At 53.3% G+C, this 24,145-nt stretch overlaps 10 protein-coding genes across 10 annotated transcripts; 4 read left to right on the top strand and 6 right to left on the bottom strand.

Moving 5' to 3' along the window:
• Positions 1-65: 65 nt before the first annotated feature.
• Positions 66-1,956, top strand: PG985_010928 (uncharacterized protein; the record flags this gene model as incomplete). Its single annotated transcript, XM_066830695.1, has 5 exons — positions 66-862; positions 919-982; positions 1,054-1,290; positions 1,334-1,696; positions 1,834-1,956. The coding sequence occupies 5 exons, from the start codon at positions 66-68 to the stop codon at positions 1,954-1,956; spliced, it is 1,584 nt and encodes a 527-aa protein (XP_066681377.1).
• A 224-nt stretch (positions 1,957-2,180) lies between these two features.
• Positions 2,181-2,693, bottom strand: PG985_010927 (uncharacterized protein; the record flags this gene model as incomplete). Its single annotated transcript, XM_066830694.1, has 1 exon — positions 2,181-2,693. One exon carries the CDS (start codon positions 2,691-2,693, stop codon positions 2,181-2,183), a length of 513 nt encoding a protein of 170 aa, XP_066681376.1.
• Positions 2,694-3,568: 875 nt separating this feature from the next.
• PG985_010926 (uncharacterized protein) lies at positions 3,569-4,301 on the bottom strand (the record flags this gene model as incomplete). Its single annotated transcript, XM_066830693.1, has 3 exons — positions 3,569-3,888; positions 3,944-4,177; positions 4,280-4,301. 3 exons carry the CDS (start codon positions 4,299-4,301, stop codon positions 3,569-3,571), a joined length of 576 nt encoding a protein of 191 aa, XP_066681375.1.
• Positions 4,302-5,662: 1,361 nt separating this feature from the next.
• PG985_010925 (uncharacterized protein) lies at positions 5,663-7,782 on the top strand (the record flags this gene model as incomplete). Its single annotated transcript, XM_066830692.1, has 5 exons — positions 5,663-5,863; positions 5,951-6,120; positions 6,164-6,216; positions 6,273-7,464; positions 7,587-7,782. The coding sequence occupies 5 exons, from the start codon at positions 5,663-5,665 to the stop codon at positions 7,780-7,782; spliced, it is 1,812 nt and encodes a 603-aa protein (XP_066681374.1).
• Positions 7,783-8,643: 861 nt separating this feature from the next.
• On the top strand, positions 8,644-9,090 carry PG985_010924 (uncharacterized protein; the record flags this gene model as incomplete). Its single annotated transcript, XM_066830691.1, has 1 exon — positions 8,644-9,090. One exon carries the CDS (start codon positions 8,644-8,646, stop codon positions 9,088-9,090), a length of 447 nt encoding a protein of 148 aa, XP_066681373.1.
• Positions 9,091-9,926: 836 nt separating this feature from the next.
• On the bottom strand, positions 9,927-12,467 carry PG985_010923 (uncharacterized protein; the record flags this gene model as incomplete). Its single annotated transcript, XM_066830690.1, has 2 exons — positions 9,927-11,921; positions 12,267-12,467. 2 exons carry the CDS (start codon positions 12,465-12,467, stop codon positions 9,927-9,929), a joined length of 2,196 nt encoding a protein of 731 aa, XP_066681372.1.
• A 3,994-nt stretch (positions 12,468-16,461) lies between these two features.
• Positions 16,462-17,631, bottom strand: PG985_010922 (CND13; the record flags this gene model as incomplete). Its single annotated transcript, XM_066830689.1, has 3 exons — positions 16,462-17,002; positions 17,070-17,568; positions 17,595-17,631. 3 exons carry the CDS (start codon positions 17,629-17,631, stop codon positions 16,462-16,464), a joined length of 1,077 nt encoding a protein of 358 aa, XP_066681371.1.
• Positions 17,632-18,251: 620 nt separating this feature from the next.
• Positions 18,252-18,651, bottom strand: PG985_010921 (uncharacterized protein; the record flags this gene model as incomplete). The annotated part of the gene is made up of 2 exons (XM_066830688.1): positions 18,252-18,268; positions 18,354-18,651. 2 exons carry the CDS (start codon positions 18,649-18,651, stop codon positions 18,252-18,254), a joined length of 315 nt encoding a protein of 104 aa, XP_066681370.1.
• Positions 18,652-20,877: 2,226 nt separating this feature from the next.
• On the top strand, positions 20,878-21,948 carry PG985_010920 (uncharacterized protein; the record flags this gene model as incomplete). The annotated part of the gene is made up of 1 exon (XM_066830687.1): positions 20,878-21,948. One exon carries the CDS (start codon positions 20,878-20,880, stop codon positions 21,946-21,948), a length of 1,071 nt encoding a protein of 356 aa, XP_066681369.1.
• Positions 21,949-22,583: 635 nt separating this feature from the next.
• Positions 22,584-23,822, bottom strand: PG985_010919 (uncharacterized protein; the record flags this gene model as incomplete). The annotated part of the gene is made up of 1 exon (XM_066830686.1): positions 22,584-23,822. The coding sequence occupies one exon, from the start codon at positions 23,820-23,822 to the stop codon at positions 22,584-22,586; it is 1,239 nt and encodes a 412-aa protein (XP_066681368.1).
• Positions 23,823-24,145: the final 323 nt, after the last annotated feature.

The raw sequence follows: 24,145 nt of genomic DNA, 5'->3' as shown, positions 1-24,145 counted from the left end.
GGTAAGTCGTAGTCGCCATTTGTCAGTCCGAATCAGTAATCAGAAGTACGGGATAGATGAGAACAATGACTGTCACATTCGTTCCCGTTCAGATTGGTGGCGGCGATGCCGTTACTGTCACGTATGCTGTGGCCGGTCTGTTAGCCCTCTGGCTTTCGGCGGCGACCTTTGTCTCCTGGTACCGCTTGAAGCACATCCCTGGCCCCTGGTACGCCGGGCTGACATCCGCCTGGGTGGGCTGGGTGGCGTACAGCGGCAAGGCCCACGCCGTGTACCTGGGCCTGAGCGAGAAGTACGGCAGCCTGGCCCGCATCGGCCCCAACGCGCTGACGACGTCGGACCCGGAACTGGTGAAGCGCATGTCGAGCACCAAGAACGCGTACGGCAAGTCCGAGTGGGTCGACGGGCATCGCCTGAACCCCTACCACGGCAACATGTTCATGGTCCGGGACCCGGTCCAGCACGACAAGATGAAGGCCCGGCTGGCGCCCGCCTACAGCGGCCGCGACACGCCGCACCTGGAGCAGTGCGTCGACCAGCAGGTATTGAAACTACACGCCCTCATCCGCCGCACGTACCTGTCGGCGCCCGAGGAGGGCGTCTTCCGCACCATGCCCCTGATCGACGTCCTGTCCTTCTTCACCCTCGACGTCATCTCCAAGGTGGCGCTCGGCAGCGAGTTCGGCTGCTGCGCCCAGAACTCGGATCCCTATCGGTTTCACGAGCTCATGGGCCAACACGTGCCCAAGATGGGCCTCACAACCGATATCCCAATGATGCGTCGCATCCTCTACTCTCCCCTTGGCCTGCGGCTCTTTGCCCCTCGTGAGTCAGATAAATCGGGCATGGGCCCGCTGATGAAGTATGTCGCTATTCTCCAAGCTGGAAGCACCCTTCAAGGCTGATGTATTGATACAGAGTCACCAACGATGCTGTCCGATCGCGGTATGACCAGGTTCAGGAAGGCAAGTCAGACATGCTGGTAAGTCAGGACGTGGTCTCAAGAGAGCGAGAAACAAAAACGAAACGCACACTTACTGACAACCTCATCAGGGGTCGTTCATCAGACATGGCCTGACGCAGGCGGAATGCGAGAGCGAAGCGCTTTTCATGTTCATTGCAGGGTCTGACACCTCGGCCTCGGCCCTTCGCGTCACCATGTTTTACATCATGTCCTGCCCCCGAGTCTACCAGAAGCTCAAGGCCGAAATCCGCACCGCCATTCGGGAAGGTCGAGCCTCAAGTCCGGTGATCACCGTCGCTGAAGCCAAGCAATTGCCATATCTCCAGGTACGTCTCAAGAATAAATTATTGTCAATTTTCATGAGTCAAGCGAATGCGGTCTACTTACGCATTCGCCATCACAACCCAGGCCGTCCTTTACGAGGGCCTCCGCATGCGGCCCGTGACGACGGGCCAGCAAGCCAAAGAGGTGCCCGCGGGCGGCGACACCATCGACGGCCGGTTCGTGCCCGGTGGGACGTCCATCGCCACCAACTTCGGCGCCATCCTGCGGTCCCCGCGGCTCTTCGGCGCCGACGCCGACGCCTTCCGCCCCGAGCGGTTCCTCGAGCTGCCCTCGCCCGCCGCGCTCGTCGAGATGCGCCGCAACGTCGAGCTCGCCTTCGGGCACGGCCGCTACATGTGCGCGGGGAAGCCGCTCGCGTTCATGGAGTTCAATAAGATCTACTTCCAGGTGAGTTCGTTGATCTATCTTGTGGTGCTGGCGGGAAACTTGCGCGACTTTGCGATGATGGCTGGAAAGCTGCGATGGGCTGTTGTGGGATGATGATAATATGATGCTGGTTTGGCCGTTGGCTAATCTGTAAACAGTTGTTGCGAGAGTTCGATTTCCAGCTCATGGACCCGCAGTATCCAATGCGCTCCGAGAGTTATGCTCTCTTTGTTGACTCGGGTCTAAAAGTTCGCGTCACGAAAGCTGTGGATATGGAGTAGGTAGGTAGGCAACATGTCTCTGGGTTTGTCAATGTGTTGGGCCTTGAGAGGTCACTGGAATACCTGTTATCACTAGTTATCCCATACTAGGTAGTTATCTTGGTACGTCAATGCTGGGACACCTTTTATTGCTAGGTAGGTAGTCATCCCATACTGGGTATTCCATGGTTTTTCACAATTATTCCATACGTCTAACCGTTGTCCCCAGTCCCTTGCCAATGTAATCATAACTCCATTGCCAATGCTTCCACGATCAGGTCCTTCATGTCATTGGTGATATCAAGCTTGTCCACCATCTCGTTGTCCGCCCAAACCCCTTCCGTATGCTCCTCTGGGTTCACCCGAAATTCCGTTGCCTCCACTTGGACGATGTAGCTCAGCTGTACGACATTGCGGGTAATCCCGGCCCCCGAGACGGTGGTGTAGGTGAAGGGAGAGAGCGGTTCCAGGACTGCGGTGACCGTGAGATTCGACTCCTCGAGGACCTCCCGGGCAATGGCTTGCCCAATGGTGAGATCGGTCTCTTCGACCTTGCCTCCTGGCATCTCAAAAACGTTGGGGAAGTGCTTTTCGTCGGGTCGGCGTTTCAAGAGAAGAATGCGGCCGTCGCTTTGCAGGATCGCAGCTCCGACGGTAAGCTTGTCAAACTGGACATTGTTGGCCTTGTTGATCTCAGCGAGAAATTCCTCGCGAGACTTCATCAAGTGGAGGATATCTTGCTTGATTGTGACTTCCATGGTTGGTGATTCAGTGGTATGCGATGACGATGATGATGATGAAGTTGGGTGATTGGGTTGGTTTGCTCGAGCAGAAGGAATGGACGCATTCAAAAGAAGAAGTGGCGTAACAATACTGGAGATACCTTCCACATTGATCCGTTGTCCGTAGGCCGAGTCTGGTTTGATGAGTGATTATACGTGCAGTAAACTTTGTAAGTACCATGTAATAATGTTTATTCCAATTTTGACACCGTTTGCGCCTTCTTCATTTACCAACACTCATCATATCCACCCACCTCAGTCCTGTGACCAACAAAAGAGCCACTTACGTCCATGTACGTGCTGTCCATCCCGCCCTGAATATATCTGAAGGTCCCTTCTTGCGGATTTAATTCCCTGTATTGATAGCATGCTCTCTACCTAGCCTATGTTGTAAAAGCTGTTCAGTACTCGAACAAGGAACTTGCGCATCGCAACACCCGTAGCCTCGCAGCTACGAGCATATATGACCTTCTATCTCCGGGGCCACCATGGGCAGCCCTTATGCATCCGATGACTGTTTAAAAAACGCATCCCGGGCACATTTGAAGCGAAGTTCCTCTCATTCCACAGATTCGTCGCCTTGTTATCCTTCTTCTCTCATGGCGTTTGTGCCTCCCCGTTCCTTCCAACTACCGTGGCGGTGGCCCAGCGTGCGCAGAAACAGATGCGCGTCAGAAAAGTCAACCTCCTTGCTGATTAGGGTCTCTCGGTCCAGTAAGCATGCGTAGCCATCGAATTCGTCCGTGTTGAAGGTGTGCATGGCCACGGTCAACTCATGCTGGTCCCCCGGCGGGCGTATGTACCTTCTGGCATTGCGAAACCTCCAGGATGTGGCTGCCTTCTCTCCTCAATCAATCAGCCGCCACACGAAAACCTGAGTACTCGAGGAACCTCCCGCTGATATGTATGTCGGAGAGGGTGTTCTCCAGAGCGCAGAGCAGAACGTCCTCTGCAATCCGTTTCACGACAATAGTATTGTTGAACGGTAGCATCTCGATGAGATCTCGCACAGCGAGCGGCAATCCCTCGTTGGTGTCCACGGTGGCTTGGGCAACCTTGTCGGGACGAATGTTTCCGCTGTTAACGAGTCCGGCATCGACTGCGTAGAAGGCCCGAACCTTGTCCGAGAGCATGATGCCGAGATTGGACTCCCGCGATCGGACGACACTACCTACGCCCTGGTGAGGGACGACCGGGTGGACCAAGTGGGCCAGATTCCAGCGCACCCATCTGCTGATGGATGCCTCGAAGGCACTCGGCCAGGCATTGACTGTTGTCCTCTGGCACTGCGGGGTCGTCCGCCGTCACGCGCGGCATATCGGCAATCTGCTCGACCATCAAGGACTGAACAATGGCCTCACAGGGACCGTCAACGCCAGCAGTAGTACGACGATCGACTTGCAGCGTGATGCAAGAAATACCCTCCCAGTCGGTACCGCTCCTGATAGCTCGGACCTTGCCTTCCGGTGACAGTCATGTCAGCAGCAGTGGAAGAGTGACGACAGTCCAGTACCTGGGGATCATTCGCGCTGGTTGCGCAGCAGTCAAGGTCTCCCCCGTACCGCCGTGAAAGGTCTTTGTCATGGCCACCGAACGTCAAATCGAGGCGCTCGTTTGACGAATTGGTGTCTGGCCCTTCCGGCAGTCGGCGCTGCTCATCCTCGCCCTCCTTGACGGGGGAGGGCCGAGTACAGTCGCCGACGTACCGGGCATCTCCTTGAATTAAAAGAGATATCGAGGGAGAAACTGATACAAACCCAGGCGCCCTTCACTGATGGCCTCGGAAGAAACTCAAGAGACTGATAGCCTTGAGTCTCTCCCGAGACCCGCAGTTCATAGCACCTGTGTTTGTATCAGCTTCTCCCCCGCTCTTCTAAAAGAAAGAAAAATCGAAAAGAGCAGAACAAGGGAGATATTTATATTGCCAACAATCTGGACCGATGATGGCTCAATCTGACCTGAAAACGAATATCCTCTTGGAAGCTGAACCTTATTAAGTTTATCTTGCTCACATTATCGCTGCCGTCGTTGGGCCACGGTTTCCCCGAAGGAGTCTTGAGTGATTCCATGGAACGCGTAAAAGTAACCAGTGAAAGTCTGTCTGCGCAGTGAGGTCCCAAAATCTATGGTCTACCAGGTCAACTCTGGCAGAAACGGTTATTATTGTGGTCATTAATCCAGAATATGGGAAGGACGCACACTCACCATGATTTCCACAGCAAGTCAGATCAATTTTTAGTTCTCCAAAAACGGCAGCATGTGCGTTCCTCGCTGAATCGATGCCTCAAGCAATGGGGAGAAGGTGTCGTCGGAGAGGACAGTGGAGGGGGCACATGATTGGTAACTCTTCTAAATCTATCTACCATTTCGACCCAACCTGGTAACACACGCCGCAATCCACAGGGATTCCCCGCAACAGAAGACTATTCGAACCAAAACCAATGCCTCGGCCGAAGAAAAGATATCCCCTTGAGTGCGATAACGCTGCTTGGGGTATCCGTATAAAAACTGATCAACAAGACCGTGCTTACCGAAATAGGGTTTACTCGACTAATCATATACCGCACCGAGTGGGATTCACGTTTTAAACGTCACTCCGATCGTACTAGAATACCCCTGGTCCGTAAAGTACGCTCCTTTTGGTGCCAACCAGCGTTATCGCACTCAAGGGGATGACGGAATATGCTTGGGGGTGTTATTCCAACATCTCCGCATGGGAGCTGTCCGAGGATGAGTCGAGATACCTGGTCTTGGTGTTGATGGCCGAGGAGTGGCCGTCGGGACCCCTCCCCCCTTTATTGCTTTTTGAGGCACCTCTTATATGGGGCTACCTTCCAGCAGGTGCGGAGCACGTTCGACTGCCTCCTCTCGTAAATCGATTGGGGTTTTAGAAAGTCGCTTGTGTATACGAGGCTTCGGTGGAGTCTCTCGCGACTATACCCATCATGACTCCCTTTACCCTGAATCTCCTTATCCTCAGCCTGGGATGTCAAGCTATGGGTGCCGCATCGGCGTACACGCCTCTAATCGATATCCCTAAAAATGAACCATGTGAGAACACCCCAACATCGCGACATTGCTGGGGCGCGTACAGTATCGACTCAGACTGGCTCGAGATAACCCCGAGCACGGGAAACACCCGCGAGGTAAGTGGAAAACCAGGTGGTAGGCTGAGATGAACAGAATACCGAAAAGGTGCAGCAAAGCATTAACCAAAGCCACTCTTGCCACAGTATTGGCTTACTGCCGAAGAGACTACCATGGCCCCTGATGGCTACCAGCGTCCAGTTATGGTCTTCAACGGCTCAATCCCGGGACCGATTATCGAGGCAGATTGGGGGGATAATATCATTGTCCATATCACCAACAACCTGAGAAACAACGGGTACCTCAACACCTTCTTGTATGGAGCTTTCATGCCGCCGTAAAAACTCACATTGATGTAGTACGTCCATACACTGGCATGGTATGCATCAAAAGGGCAGTATCTCCCACGATGGTTAGTACATCCTCCGGCTTCCATTCAACGATATGAGATGGTCTGATCTATCCCAGGAGTGCCGGGAGTGACGCAATGCCCCATCATTCCGGGCAATAGCATGACCTATCGGTTCCAGGCTACCCAGTACGGCACGGCTTTGTACCACTCGCATTTCAGTCTGCAACTAGCCGAGGGCCTGTTCGGTCCTATCGTGATTCACGGCCCTGCGACTGCCGACTATGATGTCGACGTGGGACCTGTAATGATCATGGACTGGCCGCACGTCACAGCGTGGGAGACATGGAAGACATATCAGCACCGCGTAGCCCTCGTTCAACCAGTAGCCGCCAACGGGCTGATCAACGGCAAGAACCCGTACGACTGCAGCAGGTCCCAAGATCCCGCCTGTGTCGGCCTTAATCAGACGGCAGGGCGGTTCGAGGTGCGCTTCGAAAAGGGGCTCAAGTACCGGTTCCGCGTCATCGGCGCCCAGACCGACGGTTACATGAAGTTCGCCATCGACGGGCACCAGCTCACGGTGATCGCGGCCGACCTGGTGCCCCTGCGGCCGTACAGGACCGACAGCGTCATCCTCGCGAGCGGGCAGCGCTACGACGTGGTTGTGGAAGCCGACCAGCCCATCGACAGCTACTGGCTGCGCGCCATCTACCAGACGGCCTGCAACAACAACGACAACGACAACAAGGACAACATCCTGGGCATCGTGCGCTATGCGAACGGGGTCGATGATCCCGAGTCACCCCCCAAAGATCCCACCACCACCGTCAACCGCGCCATCACGAACAGCTGCGGCGACGAGCCGGCCGAGAGCCTCGTCCCCTGGGTCGCGCACGAGGTCGGCGGCGCGGACGTGCGCGAAACCGTCGGGGTCGGCTGGCACTACCAGCCGGACCTGGTTTTCAAGTGGACGCTGCACAGCAAGACGCTGGTGGCCAACTGGTCGGCGCCGACGCTCCTGAACCTCTATGAAGAAGGGTCCAATACGTACTTCCCTCCCGAGAGCAACATGGTGTCCCTCGACGGCGCCGACCAGTGGGTCTACTGGGTCATCCAGGACGTGGGCCTCGTCAATGCCTATCACCCGCTGCACCTGCACGGGCACGACTTCTACGTGCTGGCGCAGGGGCGTGGTGCGTTTGTGCCCGGCGTCGTCGCGCTCCAGACGAGGAACCCGCCGCGGAGGGACACCGTTACGTTGTACGGCAACGGGTATACGGTGATTGCGTTCAAGACGGATAACCCTGGGTGAGCACGCGTCTCCTTCTTCGTTTCTCTCGTTCCTTGGCCCCTTTGTTTGGCGTATGGGGAAACCATTTCCCTCCTCGAAGTGAAGTGGTAATGGCTAACACATCGATGGGCTGATACAGCTCCTGGCTGTTGCATTGCCATATCGCATGGCACGCAAGCCAAGGTCTAGCCATGCAGGTGGTCGAGAGGGCCTCGGAGATCCCTGGCTTGCTGAAAAAGGATGCAGCCGAGATGGACCGCACCTGCCGCGACTGGGCTCCGTTCTACGACTCGCCAGATCAACAAGACGATGGACAGGACGACTCGGGAATATGACACCCTTACATTATGTGGAGCTCGCCGGTTATTCTTTCCCAACGAATGGTGTTTGTTGTGGGTGGTTCAGAGGCCGCCAAAGGGTCCAATAAGTTTCGTAGTATTAATCGTCGACTGTCATGGAGCTCGGGAGGTGCATGTCAAGTGGATAGCGCGGCATTTAGAGGCCCGAAACGCAGCTCTGTCCACTTATTTAGGGCTGAGACTCAAAAAAGATGCTCATCGCAATGACTGACTGCTACAGTATCTCCCACGGCCCAGATTCGTCGCGACGTTTGGATCAGTGCTGCTTATGCTGATCCGTATTGTGTGTATAAATGCTCAGATCCTCTCCTGTGCCCCTTTACCCCTGATCCATCAGTGTGCATCGGGCTGCATGCACAGCGAGGTTCAGCGGCGTGGGGCCGTCCTGGGAGTACCAACCTGGTTACCGCGCAGTTTAACTGCAACTGACGACGCTAGCGTGCTGCCCCTAACTGGCTGGCTGGACATCGGCCTATCGGCCAGCCGTCAATCAAGCAATACGGCGACCTGAACGATGGGATCGAAATAGCTTCAACGAGTAACTGATATATCGATCCAGATGAAATATCGACGAAATTCATTTCATAAATCACCTAGGTAGCAGTCTTAGACTAACGACAGTAAGAGCTACAGCAAAAAGTTCAGACGAGTCACGAGTCAGATCGTCGTCAGCACTCAAACACTCGTTCGGCAACGACATCTCACGTTTCGTCTGCCGCTTTCCCCTCATCAAGCCCACCATATTCCTGAAAACAACATACTCATTCCCATTAGTTGACCATTGAACAACGTGCCACTTGAACGCGATATAATCGTCCATCACTTTCAGCAACCACCATGCATGCCATCCTGTTCTTCTGTGTCGCCGTAGCCACCACGCTCGCTGCCGCCAACGACCCCACCGGTAACAACTGCCAGCAGGCATGCGAGGCCTTCGTCCAGCTCACCACGACGTGTTCCGACGTCGGCGGTGGCGTTGAAGTCGGCGGCAGCAGCGGCTCCGATATCAGTCCATTATCAAAGCAGTTGCAGTGTCTATGCAGCCTCGATGACTACTATAGCTTGACTTCGTGCCTGGGGTGCCTACGTAGTAGTGGCCAGGGCGATGCGTTTGCAGGTTCGTTTCTACATTCACCCCCCTTCTCTTATGAGCGCGCGTGTGTATGTGAGGACTGGGCAGGTATCCTTACTGACTCTCCCTGCATAGACGAGATCATGAGGCTCCAGGCTCACTGCAGGTCTGCCGCCTCTTCACATGAGCCCCCCGAGCTCCACGAGCTCTAACAAGCGTGATTTGGATACAAACCCCCTCTGATGACATCTTTCGGGGTCCTCGGGAGAGAGCTACTGTCAACGGCGGATGAAACTCCAGGTCGGAGGATCAAAACGCTTCAACTAGGTGCTGTTACGAGCCAGACAGAAAAGGAGCAACCACTTCCACATAGTTTTGAACGGTCAAGATGAACTGTACTAGTATATTACTTTCCTCTCACACTATTGTACAATGTCTCAGAGGTTCGAGTAACCGAGGTACTCCTCTGTAAAAGATCACATAGGAAAAGAGCGAGCATGAGTGCCGCCAGACTTAACGCTGCTGCTGTATGAGAACACCGGCCCACCCGCTCCTTTCCCTAAAATCGGGGTTGACCATGCACATATACAAATCTTCCAAGACCTCCCCAAGATCAAATCAAAACTGGCCAGTCAAACATTCTAATCGTTTCACCCACCAGTCGTCCCCTCGGATCCTCAGATGATGCCCAGATGCAGATGCAACCCCCCAACTCGATATAAATGATAAACAAGAAACTGCGGCACGTTCGGCCGTTGCGGGTATCAAACTTCTTTCTCCCGTGTCTTGGGTCTCCCAACTCCATGATGATGGCAAGAAGAATAAAATTGCCGTCCCGAATTCCAACTATACCCGCCCCCAAACACCGTTCAAATGCAAATAGAGAATGATATACGAAAACTGGGTATATCCACCAATATGGTCGCTTCTCTTCGTACAGGGCCCCATTACTGTCTTGGCCATCAATATTAATTGGAGAATAAGGAAATGCTCGCGTATGCGTAGGTCGGTACGATTCCGATGGTGTTACCCAAACGGACAAACGGTATTATCCAGTCAGCCCTTCTTGCAATGCGTCACGATCAACCGCCTCCGGTTGGACTTTGCTCGGCGTGCGTTTCTGGTGTGCGGTCCAATATGCATGGAAACCTGGGATAGCACCCGCCTGGTTCACACCGGGCGGGCGGCCGGAAGGCTTTTGCGACTGATCATTGTTTTCACGGTCAGACTTGGTCGGCGTTGTTGTTGCTGTGGTTGTTGATGTGGATGTCGAGGCACCTCCACCCCATGGCATCCATGATCCCGCCCACTTGCCAAGCTTGGAAGGGCCTGGCCGTTGCGACGCAGAGGGTGGTCCCGAAACTGCACGCAGACTGTTTCTACTAGGCGACGATGCGTAATTATCCCGCAGAACGAGACTGCTCCTCTTGGCCGTGTCGCGTGACAGCATTGGGCGGGCTACGACGCAACTGCTCGCTGTTACCGAAGTCGCACAGCTGAGGGGTCGAAGCGTCATCTGGCTAGGTCGCGATTTGAGGGTGTGGATGTCGAGGCCACCAGAAAGCGACATGATCGATTCGTGAGATAAGGACCTGTGTAGTGAACGATGTGCGGTGCGGCCATCGTCAGTAGTGACATCCGAGAATAAATCGACATCGCCGCGCTCAGCAGTAGATCCCCTCGATCCATACTCATCGTCAGAACCGGACCTGTCTGTGTTGATCGCGGGGCCAGGAAGCTCTTGCCCATCGTCTCCCTCTTCGTATATTGTGTGTGTCTGCGACGGTTGTGTCATATCAAGTGAGAAGTTTGTGGGTGCTTGGAAGCTTCGCATAGATACATTCGAGGGATTCTTGCGGTGTGAACGCCATTTGGGCGACATGGGATCCACACTAGTCGTGGGTGATGTCGGGAGTGACTCGACCACGACAGGGTCGAACAGCGAATTGCGATGGTTTGAAGTGGGTGAGCTCGGCGCAGACGAAAGCGCAAATTCGGAAGGCTGTTCCGACTGCATAGACCAGCGGTTTGACCGATTGGAGTCTCTCTGCGTGCGGGTAACCTGCGTAGGTCGCCACACGGAAGGGGGTGTCGCGGTACCAGATGGTTGCGTAGGTGGGATAAAGATTCCGGGTGTAAGACCTTGCCGTTTCTTGCGAGGCTTTTTCTCTTGCTTAACAAGTGGCGCATGATAGTGGTGGTGTATATGCAGTTCTTGAGACAACTTCGAGATTTGAGACGTCGAGGACTCCTGGGATTCCAACTCTGCACTCAAAGTATGATGCGCTTGCTGTTGCGCAAGGTTATCTTCGCTTTCCATCACTTGATGGCTAATCAGCTGATCCCGAAGCGACTGGATTTCATCATTGGAGTTCATCAACATCTCCCTCAGTTCGGTAATGCCCTGCTGTAAAGCCGAGTTGTCCTGGAGCAAGTCGCGGACAAAATGCGACACGACGTTGCTGCCACCTTCCGCGGCGCCGAAAGACGACCTGGCGGCGGCGGCTCCTTTCAGTCTGCCAGCAGCCGTGTTCAGCTCCTTCTCAACCTCGCATTGTTTCTCCATACGGCCCATCATCTCGGCATGCCGCTCGCGCTCAACCTTGCTCTCGTATTCCATGCGTTCCAACTGATCCTGGAGGTTCACAATGCCCCGCTCCGCGCGCTTCCATCGTGCCATGGCCGAGCGGGCCTCCTCGTGTGTCGTTGCCAGGTTCGTCTGTAAGTCCGCTTGCTCCTGTTCCAAGAATTCTAGTTCGCGTTCCAGTGACTCGGCGCGTAGAGTCTCCCCCTCGAGGCGGCGGATAGCTTGCTGTGATGAGAGCAGGGTGGCCTCTAGTGATCTGATGCGTCCCTCGGAATCAGCAACAGTCGAGTTGAGCGTTTCTAGCTGGTCGAGCAATTCCCGGTTGCTTTCGATGTAGTGGGCGTTCTTCGCTTCAAGCTCCCTGTTATCCATTTCCAGCTGTTCGATCCTGCTGGTGAGTTCCAGGCGGTCTCGTTTCGCATTTGCCATGTATGCCTCATGTCGTTCGAGAAGAGCCTGCAGGCAGAAGGTTAGAGACTTTGAGACACCCATAGTGGCGATCAATGTTGTGATAACGAGCTCAGGAATGTGAGTTGGGGCTTCCAATGCGCAATAGCCGAATCAACGTTAAGGGGCATTCCCGCGACTTCCGTAAGGAGGTTCGAGAAGGAGGGCTGTCGTTGAGTAGGTGCGAGTCATTGAATTAAGAGCATTGGCAACCATGACGTGAGAAGCCATCAGGGTAGTCGCACACACAACGGCCGGGAACTACTGCAATAGCGCCTGCCTGCCCGCCCGCTGCTGAGGGGGAGGGGGGCAGAAGGAAGGGAGCATCGCACAAGAAACGCAAGAGTAACGTACCTGTCCCACGCTTGCTGCAAGATGGACGTCCTTTTCGACACTATCCAGGACGGTGCTATTGTGTCTCAAAACGACACACTGCAAGTCACCGCAGCAGCATCTCATCGGAGGGATCTCTCGGTCCGGCTGGGATATATTTAAGACATCGAGCCTGCCATCACGGGTAGGCAGATTGGTCGTGGGGGGAAGCGGATCAGCCATGGCAGCGCAGGGGTCGAAGTTTGTTTTGCGCGCGTCACCATACTGAGATTAACGAATGCAGCCCAGGGGCAGAAGAGGCGGCAATATAGTGCAACGATAACACAAGGGATATCCAGGAAAGAAGAGGCGTATCACAGCCCAAGGCCACCAGAAGGTTTGAGGCGCTGAGAGATGCGACGACGCGGTGTCAGGTTGCCTTCTTTTCTTCTCAGACGACTTTCGAGGGGCGTTACTCGCGTATCCGGGTCACCTGCCCGCCCTGCGGCCTCTGCGCCTGAGTCGCACTGGGGTGGGACCAGATGTTCCTAATTTGCTCCAGAAAGTAAAGTGGTGGTAAAGTGGTGCTTGAGAAGATGGCGGGGGATCATGTTCGCCTCCAGTTGCCATTATGTTCAGCAGTCGTCGGGCATGGTATAAGACGAGAGTTCGTGTAGGTATAGATAGGTATGTAGGTATGTACATGTATCATTGACGGGGAGGGGGCAGAAGAAGAAGCGCAAAGCTTAGGTAGAGTTGAGGATCCCGTTCGAGAAATCAAAAGAGGTTGGAAACCTTATGGCTTTTCCAGAGCGCTTCCATTTTGTGCAAACCATGTGTGGTGTGTGAGGCCTGACCTTGCTGCACACAGCTGTACCTCGAGATTAAAAGTTCGGCCGCCGTTCGCAGGCGCATGCCCTGGTTGCGCGTGTTCCTGGCACCTGGTTTGCTGACCGCATTGATGCCTGTGATTTTCAGCAATTTGACAGGGTGGAGATGCTCTTGGCTCGCTGCTGAGCATGGAGGGGCCCTGCTGGCCCTGCTTGCCCTGTGAGTCCTCGACGACGGGCTTTCCCCCCTGTTCAATGAAGAACTCCCGTTACCCATGCGTGCTGCTACTTTGGGCCACCCATGTGTGCTATGACGACACACCATCAATCCCACCTCAGCTTTGCGCTGAACTTTTCCATCCTATCATGATCCCAACTTTCAGCCCACCATCCCTCGGCAGTGGAATACCGTCTGAGAAATTCCTTTCATCTGGTCCGTGTCTCGGTCGTATCTACCTAGAGTGCCTGCAGCCTCTTTTTTCTTTCTTCCTTTTTTTTCTCTCAACGCAATATCCGAAATGCTAGCTTACATGCAAGGGCAGCGTATTAGGCTTCATAGCGCTATGCACGCTAGATAGGCGTTCGGAGGCCTTCCCCGATGGGGTCTGGCGGCCCTGCAGGACGAGAGAACCTAAAAATCTCGAGCCTGCAAACCACAATTTACTTAGAGCCCAGGCAATACCTGGATACCTGCCTGGAGGCCTTATCTAGTGCCGCGCGACACTGAGCTTCCAGACTTGCAGGTCCGCCGGGCGTTTCGTGCATGCTAAGGCGGAAAACATGAATGGCTCTCAACTCAGCGACTGTATTAGGTATGCTTTGACTTTTCACGGTTTATTACTCAATACGAGCGATCATCATCCAACATGTACAGACAAAGTCCCAGGTAATCCCCCGTTCCCCCAAGTCGTTCTTTACACCACCACTGCTGTGTATCAGACTGGAATAGTCACGTAAACTGGAATATTATCCCAACGTCAAACTAATGGGCCCCTTGCAGAATGGTGCGAGATTCCCTTGGTGCTCCGTTTTGGAACGGTGACAGCAAATGCATGTAGCTCCGATACTACAGGAGCACAGCCAGTAACAGAACGACAGATGGTGCGCCTCGTCCACGACGACTTTTTGTATCCGGTCCACTATGGGGCAATACTCTACACACGCTAACGATCCCTCATGGGCCAAGGAGCCATTATCCTACCGTGGGGGAGGGGTCTTATTGTCGGTCTGTTATTCTCCACTGCGACCCAGAATTTCAGGTACGAAATTCTCCTTGCAACGTTCGTCTTTCCTTAAGGCAGGTATTGCCTATTATCAGATCGGTTGGTGTTGGGCAATCAATCTCATGTATGTAAGAGCGGGCACTGCAGACTATTGAATAGCTACCAGCAACCGGCAACTTCGGTACACGATCATGTATGTATGTAGATAGATATTTCCATAATAATTGTTTTCCCGCCGATTTTCATGTCCGTCGGAAGTTTGAGCGTGCTGGCAAATCTATGTGCCAGTTCACAGCCGGCCGGTATGCAATGCATGGGGAAATGAAATAGCGTCACACCTCAAGTCTGGACCTACCTCCTTCCCGACCCAACAGCTCACTCACTCGGCCAAGCACAGCCCTCTGTTTTCTATCATGTTATCAGTATGCTTCGCCTCATATCTCATATTCTTCTTTAGTGCGGCGGAGGTGGTAGATCCTGCTGATGCATAGGTCTACATACTGTCGAGCCCTTGCCGGCCAAGATGCTCGGAACCGTCCATCGCGAACCGAAAGTTCCCGTACTGTACCTGACCATGGACGAAGTCGTGGGCCGAAATTTTCGGTTTCGTCATTCTGTGGCACTCGGCTCGCCAGGTGAATGTGAGGCGGAACGAGCGAGGCAGCGTCACCTCGTCCATCCACCGAAGACGGGGAACACCACGTAATGCCCTTTCGTCTCCTCTCCTTCAAAGTCTTCACTGTCGTGGCTTGCACGGTGTCCTCTTGTATTTACTGGTGCTCGTCTTTTCCTTCCTCGTCGTCCATATCGATCTGCTTCTCTTTATTCTGTAGAATGACTTCATCGTCCAGTGTGTAGTCACTCTTCCTATCCTCCCCTAATAAGGTAGTCTCATCGTCCCAGGAGATATAGCCACTCTCCTTGTCCTCCTATTTTTCCTGTTGCTGCTGGAAACCGGCTTTCCCGCCTTTCAGTAGCGGAGGTCTTCGTTCTTCCTCGCGTTGCGAGAGCGCGTTGTGAGTCTCGTACATTTCAGTACAACATGTTCGGCATTGCTCTCGACTCCCGACCTTCTATTGGTGCCTGTATCAAAGACGGGATGCGCCTAGTAGCATTGTAGACGTCTTGTTAGGCCTGCGCCGTCACTTGGCACAAGCGGTACGATACTCGCCAGGGAGAAAGGCTACGGCAAGACTTCCGATGGAGGTAATTGTCGCTTTCGGCGATGTCGCCCAGAACAGCATCCAGAAAGAGTGCCCACTGCCCCCTCAAATACTCTTGTTACAGAAGATGTATTACAAGATAGTAGTGAATCCCAGATGGGGAAACAAAATGTACAAACCCCGTTAGAAATTCATGGGCCCTTGTATGGTTTGCTAGAGTTTGCGCCTATGGCCAAAAAAAGCAAACAAGTCAACCCATATGAGTTCTCGTAGTTTGACCATTGTCACGGAGTGTACGTAGTATGGTAAACCAAACAACAACGAACCAAGAGAGCAGCGTGGCCAGAAGAAGCGTAGATACTACTACTACGCCTATCAAAGCTGGTGCAACGAGGTCTGTAGTATGGGAAACTTGCAATGCTGTCTCCAAATTGGATCCGCGTGCTATTACCCATGTATTCGGAAGCAACCCGGTGCGTACCGGCAGGCTTGCATGAGCAAGCACCAACCTCTATAAAAAGTACAGGCGAGAGGGGGGAAGAGGAAAGAAGCAAAAGATGACCACGCCATCTAGGTTGGTCATTCGGGTCCCCTCGTTTATCCAATCTATCTAAATCATCCGGCCGAATGTGCCATGCCATACGGTCCGCCAGTCTCCTGAACACCAATCCTCCCGTACCCACAAGGAGAAGAAATCGACCTTCAGCCTCATCGTCTAAAAGAAATCAAGTTGTAAACAGTCATGCCGCGTGCCTCGTAAACTATAGGATGATAGCAAACGTCATCCCCCGCTGTTGCCCCTCGACGGGAGGGGGGAGATCATCTATCCGTGACCAAGTCATCTCATACACACAATATCAAAGCCAAGTGATCTTCGGAGATCAGCTACCAGTAACTCCGCTGTCATGCAAACCATATCATCGTCCATCTTAGGGAGTCGAATCGAGCCGTTCGCGAGTGGGGTATATCCGCAGTAAATGAAGAATAGAGCACAAGAAGGGAAATTGTGAAGAAAAAGAAATCAGAAGGCGGAAGTGGGATCATCGAGCATGACGGCACCGCTCGACAGGCGGGCGTCCTGCATCTGCTGCAGACTTGATAGGTTGTCTTGTAGTTGTCGCATTTGCTCCATTAGAGCCTCTGTTTGGCGCTCCTGGGCATCAAGCTTGGCTTTCAAGTCTTGGTTTTCGACGTGAAGCTTTTTGACTTCGACACGGAGGTCCTCGTCATCGGCCTTTCGCTTCTCGCCAACTACAACGTGCTCGGCGGCTTCCATAGTGGCGATACTCTCGTGATCATCGGCGCCAATGTCTCCAGCAGCTGCGCCGTTGGTGTGAACACGTCGCAAATGTTCGTTTAGATTCTCCAGTCGCGAGAAACCTTTGCCGCTGTAACGTTTGCAGTTCGGGTGTGGACAGTTCAAGGGGTTCTTCGGGCCGCCGTGTTTGCCGTGAACTTCGCGTTCGTGTCGCAAAAGACCCCCCGAGTAAGTAAACCCAGGCAGCTTCTCGCATCCCTCAACAGCGCATTTATAAGGGCGATCGTGTTTGTCCATGTGCTTGCTGTTATCAAAGTTAGTTGATATCACCGCTACAGCAGGGCCTACAGATTTGCATGTGCAGAACTTACCTCCATTCGCACTTGCGCCCGAACTCCTTCACATCCTCGGTACATTCCGGGAAGTTGCAGATGTATTTGCCGTTCCCGTTCTTGACAGCTTGTCGGTCGGGCTTCGGGATCGCCTTGGTTCGTGAGGTAGGAGCGTCGGCCGGCTGGGCGGAATCACTTTTGGGCGCCGACAGGACAGGCTGCGGTGAAGTGGGAGGCAGTGACCCAAAATGGTGGTGCGACGGGCTATCCGGCAACAGGGGCAATCCATGGACAGGGTCGTCTTCGAAAGGAGAGTTGATACCATCATTGCCAGAGGGATCAGAGATGTTGGGATACGAGCTGCCGAGGCTGAAGTCGCGGGGCTCGAAGCCTACAACACTCATTGTGAATTCGTACTTCTTCAGTCGCTGGTTGTAAGGTCGGTTGGTACTGAAGACCTGCATAAACTCGAGCCGGGCCTTCTCGCTGTCGCGCAACTTCACGCTGAGCTTGTAGAGCCGATGAGATTCAATAGGGCCTTTGAAGATTGTGTGGGCCGTGTACCGGATTCCCTTCGCACGCAGGGCTTCTTGTAGGGCATAACGATGCTGCTCTACGTCTCGATGACCTGTACCATCACGCAGAGAACAGTCAGCACGCAGCCTAATATATGGAAATTATACAACAAGATATAAACGGTCTGGGTCGTTCGGGTTGCGTTGGAGTCCCACCAGCCAAATGCGAATGCGATCGGCCAGCACGGAAAAAAGGCAGCAGCAGCATGCACTTGGGGATCGGCTAATGCAGGAGAGTGACGCGCGAGCCACAACCAACCAATCATGTCGGCTGCGCCACAACACCTGGGCTGAGGCTGGGCTGCCGGGCATTGCTGCTGTGTGCATCACCCAAATTTAGAAACGCCAGTGTGGCTCATCTGGCCCATGGCGCCTCCGGCCAGGCAACCCTCGAGGCGGCCTGAATTCATCAATAAATGGAAAGAAGTAATGCATAACTTACCAGGTATATCTTGGGCAGGCCGTACTTCAATGGCGTAAGTCCAATTATTATCCTTGGGGATGAACCGCTCGGAAGAACCTGCTTTATATCAAACATCTGTCAGTACAAATGTGCACACCAAATCATAGTATCACTGCCTGGTGGCGGAGTAGCATGACTGTTTTTCTAGGCAGAATGACTCACACTGGCTAAGTCGAGGGCCAATCACTCGACGTTGGGGACTGTTGAGAACCCTGAGAGAGTCCAAAGGGGTGCCTGGTGCTGTGATACCATCGCTTGTGACGGTGGGCGCGGGTGATGGAATACCAGGCATTCCCCCATAATCCTCGTACATGTAGTTGCTGAAGCCTTGGCCTAAGTTTGGGTCAGAGTTGCCTCCCGTCGGATCGATCACACTAGGTGAGATACACTCCTGCTGGGGATAGTCGAGGTGGGTGTAGTCCTGATGGGGGAAGTAACCTTGAGTGCCCGCCATGGCTTCACCGAAGGCAGACATCGCGTCACCTTCCAAGTCCAAATCAAAGTCCAAGAATGCCTGGCCGGATACCATGTCGGATACTGGGTCGCCATAGCTGTTGTAGGGCGGCGTAGGATAATTATCCATATTGAGCTCGGGAAAGTCCACCTGAGCGAAAACTGTCTTCGAGTGGGCATCTACCAGAGGCAGAGGGCAGTGACTTGAGGCCGTGTTTTCCCAAGATGCCAACTTTCTATCCAAAGTGTATGTGGAAGTGAAACAACTGATAGCCAACAATGGTTGGCCCGGCGTATGATCAGGGCTTCTCCTCTTGCGTGAAGGCCAGGGTAATCTGGTTATGATGTAGATATGAGGGCCGAATACTCAAGTACTTGGCCGACCAACAATTCACAGTAAGTGTTATCGCAACTCAAACACCAATGGATCGCTTTGTTTACGTCAAACAACCCGGCAACCGAAGTCCTTAAGGATCGAGAACAAACAGGCTGTCTCGAATTGATTCGGAGACCTTAAGTCATTTGTTGAGTTTCACCTCGAGCCTTCTTGCCTCAGTTCAAGTGTCCTTTGGTCTTCTCTGAGGCAGGAATCAGTCGAAATCTTTTGGAAGTATACAGCTGCCACCCTCATTCGAGTCGAAGTCAACCAACCAACTCTCATCTCGAAGCGCCGTGGTCTTCCGGAATCCTCGTAGAATGAGAAAGGTTAAGCTTCCGGATTTGAAAAACAAATGCAGCAACTGCAATCTCGTCAGAAACCATTGCGATATTCCCAAACGTTGACAATGGGCTCTGGGTCCCGGCCCCCCTGAGCAACACTATCTCTTGTTGGATCATGGTTGTTGTCTTTAACATTATATTTTCCAGGTTGGAATCCATATTACTCAGCTTGTAAGAGTTGAGACTCGTTTGTGACCAAGTGTCGAAGCCTGACCATCTGTACCAATGATAACCTCAACAACCAGTGCTGCTGCGACCACTGGGGGGTTCTTTTCCCCCTTGAGATTGTATCACCTCCAGAGGTTGGCTGAGCCAAGGATAGCCGATGAAAGCTTGATGATATGAAATTCCATTGTGCCTCCTGGATATGAATAGATTGATTCGCTATCAGTTTCTCATCGTTCAATGTTGTCTAAGTCTTGTAGCCGACCCGACCCATACCAAGCGTCGAATATCTGGCGTTTGAGGGTGATGTTCGATGAAGTTCCCAGTGTATAAATGCCCGGTTTCGTCTGCCATAAGGATTTCGAGGCGTAACTATAATTGCGGGCAATAATGGCCACTGGTGAAAGGCTACCGTTGTCTGCTCACGTAGCAATGAATGTTGCGTAGGTGCCAGTGAGAATGACATCGATCAATTGCTTCCATCCGCAGTATGTATTGGAGGCATCCGTGACGTAGCAACTCGACGTCGCGGCTGCCTACCGAATCAAACGTATAGAGTGTTTGGCGCCACAGCCCTGATTCGGTCTGCAACGAGTCGATTCTCGGACTCATCAATTCCTGGGGTATACTAGAAGGTGGCTAGGAAATATATAGCCTAAATTCAGAACCACAATGGAAGCTGATGATCTCGAACGAAGCAAATCACCCATTGACTGTCTATAGGCAAGAAACAACACGCAGACAACGAAAATGAAGCCTAATGGCATTCTTGAGAAGGGGGGATTTATCAACGATGACCGTTTTTCTCGATAAGTCTTGCCGTCTTTGTTTGAGAGAGGGGAAGCAACGGTAAAATTCCAGCCGATCCTTGTGTCGCGCCAGGCACCAAGGCATTCAGCGGTAAAAAGGTGCCTGCCATCTCAGGCTCTCTTACCTTGCCTGCTCTTTGCAAACACCAAACAAATCAGATTTGGACGGATCCAATAATGAAGGCACGCATGCATAGTGTTTGGTGCCATTGGAAAATCTAAGTATCTCTATAACGATGATGCACCACCGACTGATTCAGTCAATCGAAAAGCGTAGCGTCATAGCAGCTTCAATTGATCCATCTATGTTTGGTGGCATCACACAGCACCTGTCCTGGTCGGCGCGCCATTCACCGACCATGGGACTTTGTTCTCTAAGGTGGAATGTGTTGTCACGAAAACGAAAACGACTTCTTCGCGACACTGTATCCTTTGTTATCCATTCAATGCCCTTTTTGATTGCACTCCCATCCCAGCAAGCAGATGCGTCGCTAGATTGCTCCCATGCTACATAGACATGCCTTACTACTGGCCATAATCTGTAGGTATACTTCAGGAGTCTGTTCAGTTACAGTCCTCTATATGAGCCAAAAGCACGAAACATCGATGTTAAACGTACGTGTGACGAGCGTGTCTAGACACAGAGACAGGACTACTTCACCATGGATCGGGCGCAATTCAATTGCGTCACGTCGGTCCTGAGAGACCTGACACTTGGAAAACGTCCCAGAGTCGACGACCTACCTACGCTGCTCAACTTGCATCAGGGCCGGTTCGTTGAGGCCGATGGTAACAGGGTCAAGGTCTATTTCCATCCTAATATTATCCACGTTCCCAGTGCGGAGCAACAAAGATCGGGAAATTCGCAGCCGGCAGTGGTCGAGATATTGAGGCAAGCCAAACAGGATTTGAGACGAAAATGGTTCATTCTTCGCCAGACATATCGCGACATGACCGAGCAGCAAGACCCCCCTGATGGTGTTAAATACGGTGCTTGCCGGTTTCTCTTTTTTATTCACTCGCATCGCATCGATACGAATAGGTTCCCCTTCCAAAACACGGTTTATACGGTCAGCATTTGGGACAGGGAGGTGAGTGTGTCCCTTCGCGAGACTGTTGCTTTCCTTTTGGGGGGGGCTTTTCAAGATGAGTTCAAGTCCTGCTTAGCAAGAACTAATCTGGTCGAGTTAAAGTGGGATGAGCTCATTTGGCATGATGTCTACCCCGACGGACGCAACGACCGCCGCGAGGCCATACACTGGTTTTGGACCCAAGCCACTACCAACTTCCTGCCAGCCCACCTCTACGCCGCCCCTATGGGCAGAAACACCACCGATCCCAACCGGCCTGGGAGCATTCGTTACAGGACGGTCTACCACACGTGGGAGCAACCTCCACAGCTACCCCCACCGCCTCGCGACACCGTCATGTTCGTTCTCGCCACCGCCATGTTCCACATGAACGAAGCGACCGACCAGGACCAAGTCGTCATGCCCAAGACCTGGGGCCACGTTACGGGACACCGGGCGGAGCTCATCCCTCGTCTCGTCTTCTGCGGCTTGGCAATGTGTCTCGAATCCGAGCACGGGCCGGACGGTACGCCAGAGAGCCAGCGGCGCTTCCTCCGGGAGTTCGGAGTTGCCAAGCGGCTCGAGTGGCTAAGGGCCGGATTGCGGTTCCACATCCACCGAGCAGGCTGGCCGGCCCAGCATTCAGATGCTCTAAGGCTGTAGTCCCCCACGTGAGGATGTGAGCAGACCATCCCCTCCCCTTTCCCTCTTTTTCCGGGCGCAAGTCATGATTGCCACTCATGGACAACGGTGTGGGGAGGGGGGTTAGTCTACCTTTGGCTATGAGCTGGAAATGTAACTGGAGGGCACGATATCTTACAATTTTACTTTCGGGCGGAAAGGCATGTTGCCACCCCGTTTTCAAATCGTCTACAAGATGAGTATGAGGGATGGCACATTTCGTGGATGTTTGGACGTCTGATAACCCAATGTTATTGATTCGATTGTTAGCTCTGACTGTCAACTCTTCATATCGGTCTATTAACAGAACAGAAACATGTTATACTATAGATGGCTTGGATCGCTCAATGAAAACAGAAACATAAAAACAAAAACACGCACACGCCAAATCTAGCCAGCACCCGTCCATACTTACCGAAGCAAGGCAGCTAAATGTACTTACCCAGCGAGTCCCCTTTCTTAGCAACATTATTTCTTTTTCAACAGCAATTTTTTGATCACACGTTTTTTACTCGAGGTCGTGTTCGTAGTCTTTGACGCGGCGTGGGAGTGCGGTCCTGTCGCGGCTCCGGGATCGGTCGCAGCCTTGGTCTTCTGCTTCTTCGTGGGGCTTCCCTTCACCCCATAGTCGCCACTGCTATCGTTGTCGTAGTCGTCGTCGTCGTCGTCGTCGGGTCGGGGCCGTTTCGTCGGCGCTTTCTCCCCTTCCCCTGCAGAGTTTTGCTGATCTTGTTCCCCAACCCTTCCAGGAACGTTGCCTTCTGCTGGGTCGAAGTCGTCTTCCGCGTCTGCGGCCGCGGCTTCCCCCCTCTCGTGAGGCTGAACTCTGTGGGATCGGGCCCGACCGCGAGAGCCTCATAGTCATCGCTGTCGACGGCGATGTTGGTGGTCTTATCGACTATGGCGACGGCGAGGCGCGCTTTGTACTCGAGCTCGCGCACCAGCGTTAGACCCACGAGGCCCTGCATCTCGCCTTGAAACTGGCGAGGGTCAAAGTACTCGCGGGCCGGCTGCCACAGCGCCGCGTCGTTGTACGCGTTCGGTCCGCTCGGCAGATACAGATCGGCGATGCGGTCGATGAGGATGCGGTTGAGGTTGGCCGCGTACACGCCGCACGAATAGCCGTCTCGCTGCCTCGGAAACCAGAAAGTGCGCTCGATTTCGCCTCGGGCGATGGTGCAGCCGATGGACCGGAGGACGGCACGCAGGCGGGCGTGCACAAACTGTATGGTATCGTTGCTTTGGAGGGGGTCCAGGACGGCGATGTGTGCTATGCGGTTCCAGCGGCCGTCCTTGCCACGCTGCTTGTGGATCAAGCTGCTTCCCCAGTGGCCCCCGGTGTTCCAGTTGAAAATGCTGTACTCACGTTCGAAGAAGCTACCGAAGAGCCTCGTCATGGTGCTGAGGTCGGCGGTGATGTTGTTCATGGTGTTTCTCCACCACGCGCCGCTGCCACGGTTGAACAACTGATGAAACTCCAGCTCGTGGGGCGTGAGGTAGTCGATCTTGTCTTCGGCCGAGGGCGGTATGAAATCCAGCCAGTGTTTCGTGGGGATCGCGATCGAGGCGGCCAAAAGCTGGCCTCTTGAGCTATGTTGAAGATTATTCAAGCCCTGTACGTAGGACATCAGCATCGGGTCCACTATGGCGATGTTCTTGTTATCGGTGAAGCCAAACTGCCCTGCGGGAAGCTTTTTCATAGCTTCAAAGACTGACTGCCGAAAATCAAAGGTCCCATCGCTGAAGACCCGCGCATGGCGGAGGGAAGTGGGAAAGAGAAAATCCTGCTTGCTAATCTCGTTAGCGGAAAAGTCGGGCGTTCCATCCGCAACCACGGCTCCTGCAGAAGCGACCATATTGAACAACCTCTGCGTCTTGTGACAATGTTCAAAAATAAGGAGTAAGTCCTGGCGTGATTTCGAAGGTCTAAAAGGTTGTTAGGCTGTTGGGCTGGTGGTTGCGAACATACTCTGAGTAAAAGGGGCAAGGATCGCGTTGTGTAGCCTCTTATAATTGTTCAGATGTGTGCAGTCTGCTCATACTGCTGAACAAACTCTTTGTTTATTTCGTCTGAAAGACACATCGAGTTAACAATGATACTGTTAAGTATCCAAGAACTCTCACACGATCTATTGTTCTCATATGCCCTGAAACAAAAAGAGTACAAACATCATCGGGA

This window comes from Apiospora marii, assembly GCF_038362585.1.
Source record: "Apiospora marii strain CBS 49790 chromosome Unknown utg000007l_segment0_segment0, whole genome shotgun sequence".
NCBI lineage: Eukaryota > Fungi > Ascomycota > Sordariomycetes > Amphisphaeriales > Apiosporaceae > Apiospora > Apiospora marii.
This window is presented reverse-complemented; position numbering and strand designations above follow the sequence as displayed.